General features: G+C 43.2%; 1 protein-coding gene across 1 annotated transcript in view; it reads left to right on the top strand.

The window, feature by feature from the left end:
• The window catches only part of adcy2a (adenylate cyclase 2a), an 83,738-nt gene that overhangs the window by 8,005 nt on the left and 65,733 nt on the right, over positions 1-10,000 (top strand). Inside the window, 1 exon segment of the mRNA XM_042107909.1 lies at positions 5,183-5,380. Within this exon segment, the coding sequence (XP_041963843.1) occupies positions 5,183-5,380 (198 nt within the window).

Genomic DNA, 10,000 nt, shown 5'->3' with positions numbered 1-10,000 from the left:
CCCACACCCCATTAACCCCCCCCCCACACATTACACCCACCACTCACACACTCACACACACACCAGTAATAATGTAATAATCACCTCCAGTAAGGTTATTATTACATTATCGGCTGCAGTTATTACATTTTTAGAGTTTTTTTTTTTTTTAAAAACCCAGCCAATAATGTAATAACTTATTACATTATTGCCAAAAAGTTATTGCGTTATTGGTTCAGAAAAATTATTACACTCTTGGCCGTTATTACGTTATTGGCTGCTACAAGGCAGTCATATAGCCAATCTCAGTGACAGTAGTATGCAGTCACGTAATTGAGGTGGTGACAAACAGGCTTGTGTGAAGTGTGTTACGGTTGAAGGTCAAAGCATGAGGCTCCTCGTGATGGAGTTACAGGTAAATGTGTGGGGATGCTGACATCTGATATGACAATTAACTCCTCCAGAAACTGCGCTGGGAATTTCAGTAAACCACACTGCCATTTTTCATCTCATCAAATCAGCACAGTTGTTTTCCTTTTAATCCATTTGTATCTGTCACATTTCAGTCTTTTAAATGTGTCAAATACTTCCCTTTTATTTTTTTAATCGATTTTCTTTTATATATTTTTATTTTGTGAAATTATTTATCACACCATGGGCCACACACACACACACACACACACACACACACACACACACACACACACACACACACAGTCTGTATGTTTAAATGCATGCATAAATAAGGTACCTAGTGATGAGATTGGGTGACTCTATCTAGTATTGGTAGAGTAGATTGTTTTGTGTCCTGCTTTCATGTTATGGTAAGGTGTGACAGCCAATGAAGTAGTCTAGACCTGTTTATGACATGGGTTAATGGAATCTGCTTCAGTGTTTTAATGCACACACACACACACACGCACACACACACAGTGTATGGGAACATCCAGCGTGTTATGACTGCACTAAAAATCTTTATTTTTACAAAGTGTCCCATCCTATGGAACAGCCAGTGTGCTTGGAAAACTGAATGGATGTTGCCTTAAATCAATACAGGCAGTATAGGCTGCCTATGCTTGACACTGCATTCTACTAATGCATCGCTCTAGTCTACACAATCAATATGGCTGCCCAGAACTCCCCCCATCCTTTTACATTTGGATAGAGGCCAGGGCACTTCCTACATGGTTGGCATCTTTCCAGTAAGGGTATGGATGGGATGGTATTAAAGTCCGACATAAACAGAATTTCATCAGTTTATACAATAGTTTTATTGTTGTTGTTGTTGTGGTATCATCAATTGTTTAGTGTGTGTTTTTTCATAATGCGATGTCATTAAAATATTACAGATACACTAGCTTAGTTTTCAGTAGATTTTAGTGCTTGCTGTATTTATATATATATATATATATATATATATATATATACATATAAAGTATATAGAAGTTAGAGTGATATATTGTGTGTGACAGCGATCCAGAGACGGACAGAGTGGGGGACAGATAGAGACAGAAAGCCCTGAGAGTGTGATTGAGGGATTTAGAAACAGGAGACATGATGTGCTGAAGAGCCAGTGGGAGGTGGCCGGTTTAATGGTACAGGCTATTCTCCTAAAGGGCTTGTGTTCGGTTTGGTGTTAGTAATGAAAAGTCGATGCGCTCTTTGATCTGCTAAGTGTGTGTGTTCTGTGTGTGTTTGCCATGTCTATGTGTGTGTTGTGTGTATGTGCAGCACTGAAGCTCTGTACCCAGTGCTAAGTGTATTAATTGTGTTAGGTGTGTCTATGTTTGTGTGTGTTCATTCTCTGTACCGACAGCTGTGTGTGTGTGTGTGTGTGCCAGAGGCGATTGCTCTAAGACTACAGGGGAAGCTCAGCCTCCTCTAAAATATTACGGAAAATCACATCAAATAACACTATTACATTAGCTTCTAGCCTACTATTCCAACTAGAACATGCTGAAAACATGTTCATCTTCATGGCTAGTTTGTTCAGCAATAAGGTTTTGCTGGTCATTTGTCATGATTTCGCACCCGTAAAAAATTGCTGTGACGACACGATCCATCAAAAATCCATGCAAAAAACCCATAGACGCTGGGCTTCACTGGACTTTCAATGGCACTACAGAGTGGGCTGATCTCAGTGCAGAAAAGCTACACGTTTATTGGACAAGCTCCACAAAATCGTCATTTCCAGGGAAGCCCGGCGTCTCTGGGAGTGAATGGGACAGTGGGATGGTCCGGACGCCGAGCTTCTGTATGATGATTGGAGGAACCATCATAGAGGCTGGACTCTTTTTGATTGACAGCATATGTCGCGATCTGACAGGAAGTGGTTAAGTTCAAGGGATGCGTTAACGTTAATGTTGACAGGTGAAATCGAGAGGCAAGGCAAGTTGCTGTAACCTGGCAATAGCCAGATGAATTTCGCTCCGCCTAGCTCCACTCATCCATCTGGAACCGATCCATTGAAGTGTTGCTTCAGAAGGCTGGGCCTAATCAAAAAATACTTGCATATGATTGAATAAGCCACTTGTCCGTCATCTATTGACGTGCTACTTCAACCACTCATATCGAAGCCAACCCGTGACGCTAATAACAGACTCACAGTCGCTTCTACGCTATGTCACATCTATGAAACTCCCGCCCTGCGTCCTGATTGGCTAAACCATAAAGTTAGTTGGAGAAATCACTCTCAATGGAAGAGGTCCCAGATGGATGTGAGTGAAGCTAGGCGGAGCTAAGCGGAACGACATTCATCTGGCTAGGGTCAGGTTAAAGTTGCTGCTCAAGTTCTCATAATTTGGGAGCAATACAGTCGGATTGTATTTGTCTTTGTAAATAGCATACTGTAAATAAAACCGTAATGTAGAGTTACAGAGTTTGTGACTTGCCTTTGTTTCAGTTGTGTATTTAGGCTAAGTTAGGTAGCGCGCTATATAACGGTGTAGGCTACATTACATTATGTCATGTCTGCTATGCATACTGTTTGGACTATTCTGGGTTTTGGGATCATTTTTGCCCTCAAAGAACAATATAGCACCTTAATAATATTAATTTAATAACTGACCATTTTTATCAGAGCTTCCCCTGTTCCAAAGAGCAGCAATCGCCACTGGTGTGTGCGTAAACCGTACAGTAGGTCAAATGGCACTTCTAGCTGTACTCTTGTCTGTTGCGGAAAGACTGACTGACTCACCTAGATCAAAGCTTCTCACCCATTGTGCTACTGCCAGTACCCAAATACTTTACAGATGTGCCCACAGCAGAGTCCTAATACTTTTACACCTTCTGAATAGTATACTAATATTGTACTACTAGCTAGCTGCCCACTCTTCAGCTAGCCCATTACCCAGAGTCTGTTTCAGCTACTGTAGGGCCTGGAGTGGCTTGTCTCTCTGCCTTCCTTTGCACGAGCCTGTGCCCAAAGAGGACAGTTGTTTCTGCAGCCACATTTTCAACAGTATAATAGTGTTATGTGGTGATATTGGTGTACGAGTGTTATGTGTGGACGTGTGTGTCTGTGGGGACGTGTTATGAGTGTTATGTGTGGACGTGTGTGTCTGTGGGGACGTGTGTATGAGTGTTATGTGGGGACGTGTGTATATGGGCACGTTTATGTTATGTGGGGACGTGTGTGTCTGTGGGGACGTTTCTGTCTGTAGGGACGTGTGTGTCTGTGGGGACGTTTGTATGAGTGTTATGTGCAGTGTTGGGGAAGTTACTTTTAAAAAGTAGTGTTTGCTCGTTACTCGTTACTTCTCAAAAAAGTAACCCGTTACTTTAATTAGTTACCCTCTATGGAAAGTAACTTATTACGTTGCTCGTTACTTTTACGTTACTTTTATGTTGCTCGACTTTAGGCAGAACCCAATATCTGTTCCTAAATGTGTAGGCCTACATAAAGTTCTACTATGGAGGACATAACAGGTATTTCTTTTGTGGTCTTTATTATTAAAAAAATGCCACAAACAGAGCACTTGACAAGAAAACATTGGGGTTAATAGGCTTCAACACCACCACTAAAGCCCTATGAAACAATATCAAATAACATAGCCTCGATACATCTTCGGCATATGGGTGAACACAAAATATATGAGGGCTTATTTTATAGCCTTATGCTCTTTCATTAAACAGGCGCTCCTCCGAAATTTGGTGCAAAGCTAGTGCAAATCGTATCAACATGCTGGCAGTTGAGTTAACGGCAGTGGACAAAATCAGGGCACAGTGTAGGCTACAACTAACAATCACATTCCTCCCCTTAGTTTCAACGAGTTTGAAGTAATGTGAATACCTCCATCCCTCAGAAGTTAGCGTTGGCTGCGTCTCGCTTGCTATGATTGCTCTTCATTGCCACCAGCCTCTGTCACGTACCGTGGAGCTATGATTGCACTTCATGCTACCAGCCTCTGTCACGTAGGCTGCCGTGTGGAGCTTGTGCCTATTGCGCAAGCGCGCAGCTGAGAAAGCAGCGTCGCTGTCAAATCTGTCCCTGCCTGGAAAAAGTAACGTTGTACCGATATGAAAAAGGAACTACATTACGTTACCGATTTTTCATCAGTAGTAGCGCGTTACACTACTTTTTACTCGAAAAAGTAGTTACGTTACTGTAACTCGTTACTTTGTAACGCGTTACACACAACACTGGTTATGTGTGGACGTGTGTGTCTGTGGGGACATGTGTATATGGGCATGTTTATGTTATGTGCAGTGTTGTGTGTTACAAAGTAACGCACCTCTTCTCTTCTTTGCTCTCCCCTGTTTCCCCCTCTCTTCACCTTATGTTCCCTTTGTCCTCTGGCAACTCTTCTTATCCCATCATCGTTACCCTTCCATTCACCCCTCTTCTCCGCTGCATTCTCTTTCACGCCTTCTCCGTGCATGAGCCCAGGGGTGATGGAAGGGTAACCCTGGAACCGGCAGGAGTGATGGCTTTGTCTAAGAGCTGTATACACAGATCTTAAATGTACAAGATAGTACAGAAAATCCCTCTCTTTCTGAGCATCTATTTATTGTTCTTTCAGATGTATGATTTAATGATATTCCACTTTCCAAGTATGTGAGTGTGTTGTTTCTGTTTCTGTGTTTTTAGTGTGTCTCATGTATTGTGTGTGTGTGTGTGTGTGTGTGTGTGTGTGTGATTCTGATTTACACCTGTCTAACTGTTTGTATGTGTGTGTGTGTATTCCTGTGTTTTCATGGCTAGGACATTGAGGACCATGTGGCATTTGTGATCACTGTGACCACGGCTCTGGCAGTCTTCTTCAGTGTGTTTGTGCTGGTGTGCATCGAGGCCGTCTTTAAGAAGCTGCTGCGGCTCTTCTCTCTCCTCATCTGGGCCTGCCTGCTCGCCATGGGTTACCTCTTCATGTTCTTCGGAGGCATTATCTGCCCCTGGGACCAGGTGAGAACACGCTGGGGAGCATTGCCATGAGAGGGTGTGGGGGTGTGTGTGTGTGTGTGGGGGGGAGGGGGGGGGGGTAGTAATTTGACACCATTTCCGCTATGTAAGCTTCTTTGGATGAAAGAAAGTGGCAAAGTAAGGCAGGTTGGGCAGATACGTCTCCTTCGTCCTACTGATGAAGCTTCCTTTGAGTCTACAGTGTTCATGCTGCAGACAAAAAAAGAGCCGCTGTCTCCTTTGCTGTCTCCGCTGCTTTCTATACACTTTGCATTGATAGGCTGTGTGACTGGTTGAATATTGTTGAAGTCAGAGGTGAAATACACTTGAATACACAGGAAATTTGGCTGTTCTGCTGTTGGTGGTGTTGTGTGTGTGTGTGTGTGTGTGCCTGCATTGAGCTCCTCCAGTTACATAATTGGTCAGATCTCTAGTGGAAATCTAGGGTGGTGCTTCCAAAGGATTCTGCCCACTCGCTTTTGCTTAATAAACATGAACGCAAGCTATGTGATCTATAGATAGCTACTGTAAAATATATAACTTCTCTACCCTTTCTCATTCCTACACATGGGTGGATTGCCCCTCATTCATGGCTTGTACCAGACCTTGTGCACTGCTCGAGGCTGAAACATAGTGCAGTAGGTGTTGTTTTATTCATTGCTTGAAAAATGACTCTAATGTCTAACCATCTAACAGCTTCTCACTTTACAGAGGTCTAGTTAGAGATTTCAACAGAGACCATACAGTACTCAAAACCTTAGCCTGTTTGAGTCATTGTAATCTAAACTTGGTAGATGTAGTACTAAATTCACACATGTACATCACACAATATTTTATCCACCAGGCAGAGGCTTTATCCAAGTGAATTATGACTGAGCAATCAATCCATTCATCCCTCATTATGTGAACTCTTGGCAATGGCAGTTCATTAACCAAGAGTGCCTTCTGGCTCTCCCCAGGCCACTGTCGTGGAGACAGGAATAAAGTTGCCCCTGGAGGCTTTCCTCATCTGTGTCTTGCCTATATTTGTCTGGCCCACATCCTCTCATTAGATGTCTAATTTTACTGGTGGGGATGGTGGGGATGGTGGAGATGGTGTTCTCTCTAAGTTCATCACCATGCTGGGGGTTTTGACAGATGAGGTTAACTGAGACTGGGGGCCCAGATCTAAATGCCAAATCACCTAGATTGGTATACAGCATGAGAAGTACGTTCTGAGGTGGGTGAGTTTATGTCATAGAGGATACGCTTGAGGAGGAGTGGTGTAAGCTGAAGAGGTAAACAGTAGAGAGTTTGTTGGTGCTCTCACAACAAAGAGTTCTCTGTGGAGCCACAGATGCTTGACAGGGAGTTTTTGTGGGGATCATAATGGTCCCCAAAAGAAACACAACACAGAATGGCTTTTTGGAATGATATTGTTTCTACATTTCTCTTTTGACAGCTAACACCACCAACACTAGCAATGTTATTGGACAGAGACACAAATGGCACAATTCAGTAGTTGTTTCGATTGGGTTCCCAATTTGAGTTCAGATAAAAAAAAAAGAAAAAAAAAAAGAATTGCTTTGGGGAAGCCCACATGTTGCTAGCTGTTACTTGTTGTCCTGTTGATTTTTCTCAACCTCCCTGAATTTAAACTCTGTGGTAATAAGTGGGGCACAGGTGCTATAAGATTTAAGGAATGAGAGATTATTGAACTTTCCCGTATCATTGTGAAACTAGAGGTCCTCTGGAGGGGTTATTAGTGTGGACAAATGATACTAAAGATACTCCACAAAACCTACCCCCCACCCCCCAACTTCCTCACAAAAACAAACATAGAGAGCAGTCTGGGAATTGCAAAACAGCATTTAACAAAGAGATCTTCTGAGAGATCTTCAGTTCTCACATTTTGAATCTGCCCATGGCTCTGCCTCAAACTCTATCCCACCTTAGGCTCAGATCCGTGCTTAAAGTAGCTGCAGCTTCGACAGTGTACGTACTGTATCAGTATTGTTTGAACATGGGGGGGATGAATAAGAGCTGTGAAAGGATAGAATTCTCCTGTGTTGGTGTCTGTGGCTTGGAAAGAATTGCATCACGCCTTGTGATGAAAGCCCTTGCAAGTACAACTGGTAAAGCAGTACTCTATGTGCCACCATAATGAATAGTGAAGCGTGAAAATTAGAAGTCTTTTAATCTGTGTCACTTTTTTCATAACTCCCTTTCCCTCTCCCCATCTCTCTCTCTCTCTCTTTCTCTCTCACACACACACACATTCAACCACAATCTCGCTTTCTATCTCTGTCAGTTTCTCTTGCTGTAACTCCCTCTCATATGTTTTATAAGAATGAACAAATAGCTTGGAGGAGGGGAGTAGGCGAGGTGAAAGGGAAAGACAGAAGGAATACAAGGCGAGAGAAAGAAAGAGAGTGAGAGGCAGGGCTGGCAAACAGAGATAGCCGAGTTGGGTGTTAAATTGTGAGTCAAGTAATGTGTGATGTGTGAAATGCTATTTGACTCCCTTTTTTGGCATTTCATTGGGTTAAAATTATGGATAATCTATTGATTATGGATTAGAATATGGGAAAGAGAGACTGGCTACTGGATTTGTCATTGTGAGAAAAGAGGAGGAGGCCAGGAGGGTTCTGTGTATGAAAAGAAAGTTTGAGAATTTCCACATTACCATAATCTCTCCTTCACTTGGAGTGACCCCTTGCTTGCTCCGGTAACCATGTCGAAAAGAAGAGGATTAGCCCCACCCTCCAGTTTCTCTATCCCCGGGAAGTTCTGTTGCATGTTGGGACTGTGGAGGATGAAATAAGGAAGTTCTGCCCTGGGAACAGCTACAGAGCCAGAGCCAGAGAGAGAGAGAGAGAGAGAGAGAGAGAGAGAGAGAGAGAGAGAGAGAGGGAGAGAGAGAGAGAGAGAGAGAGAGAGAGTGTGCCAGGCCTCGTGAAATGTATACCATCTGCCTATAAATGAATGAACAAAGTAGTAGATGAATAAAAAATGGCTGTCTTTGTGATAAAGATGTTAAAGGAGGGCGACGAAGGTGAGCATGTATAGAGAACACACACATGCCACAGTCTCCCTCAGCTGCACACACAGAGGCAAGTTGGAAACAGCTGTGGAACCAAAAGCATCCATCTCTGTGACAGTGCCTGTCAGACCCACTTATCCACCTCTTGCATAGTTAAAGCCCTCATTTAATTGGCTCAATTTTCTGCCCTCAGTGTCACAGGGTCGCAGGAGGAACTCAGACCCATGCCTTAAAGAAGCACTATGCAGGTCTGGTTATTCCTTTGCTGTTTCTGGGTTTTCGCCGGATTTGGGCTCGCATTTTTCACTACACAGCTCCCCCTGCAGCTTCAGTAGCAAGTGACTGCTACGCTAAACCCCCACTAGCTAGAGAGCTAGCCATCAAGAAACCAAGCTAAACACATACAGGGCTCACAATAAAATGGTCGAGCAAACACATTGTTCAAGAGACTATCAAATCACATTACAAAGACAAAGTTCACCCAAGGGTAGGCTACTTACAATTTCAACAGCAACAAAGTCAGTCAACGTCCGTTTTGCAGTCTTCTTCGAAACTACAATCTGACTACATTTTCGAGGTGCGATTGGATACTTCCGCTGAGTCACATCCGGATTTACCCGGACCGGGTTCAGAAAGTTACATATTCATTTTTTCCGCAGAGAAGTGATAGAGGGAGATGAAGCACCCACCAAACGACCCAGAAAGTGTTGTAGAACCATCAGAACGACTCTCAACCTGCATAATTAAGGTCATTTTTGCAAAAATTGTTGCATAGTGCTTCTTTAAGCGTCAGTACGGGAACTACAGGAACAATCTCCAGACAATTGCCTCTGAACCGGTTGACCTCAGAGCTGTTTAATTAGAAATTCCAACGTGTGTGTGTGTGTGTGTGTGTGTGTGTGTGTGTGTGTGTGTGTGTGTGAATCTACATAAAGCTTCTATGTGTAAGCTCCTATGTGTATTATGGTGTGTGTGTGTGTGTGTGTGTGTGTGTGTGTGTGTGTGTGTGTGTGTGTGTGTGTGTGTGTGTGTGTGTGTGTGGATATTGACAGCACTGACAGCAAGTTTGAATGGCCTGAATAAATTAGTGTTTGTTTCATTATGGTTTATGTATCATTTGACAGCCCAAATGCCCTTAATGATAATGGTGTATGAGTTTATGTTGAAGCTCAAAATGGCCTGATTAATATTTTTAGTGGCTTTATGAGCAGTGGAACATTTTTAAACCCCAATTATGTAGTATATGATATCACAACCATACACTCATGCATGCTGGGATCCATTCCCTACCCCCACAACCTTCACAAGTCTGTGTGTGTGTGTGTGTGTGTGTGTGTGTGTGTGTGTGTGTGGTGTGTGTGTGTGTGTGTGTGTGTGTGTGTGTCTGTGAATGAGAGGGATAGACAGAGTGTGTGTGTGTGTGAGAGAGAGAGAGAGAGAGAGAGAGAGAGACACACACACACACACACAGAGTGGCTGCTGAGTAGCAAGGTCTCTTAAACCTGCTTAAACAGCTCAGTGTTTCTCTGCTGGAGACGTCCAGAGGCTCTGCTTTGCTGACAGGAGCCAAAACAAGCTGAGCGATTCATTTAGAATACAAA

The sequence above is a fragment of the Alosa sapidissima genome, chromosome 10 (assembly GCF_018492685.1).
Source record: "Alosa sapidissima isolate fAloSap1 chromosome 10, fAloSap1.pri, whole genome shotgun sequence".
NCBI classification, from domain to species: domain Eukaryota; kingdom Metazoa; phylum Chordata; class Actinopteri; order Clupeiformes; family Clupeidae; genus Alosa; species Alosa sapidissima.
This window is presented reverse-complemented; position numbering and strand designations above follow the sequence as displayed.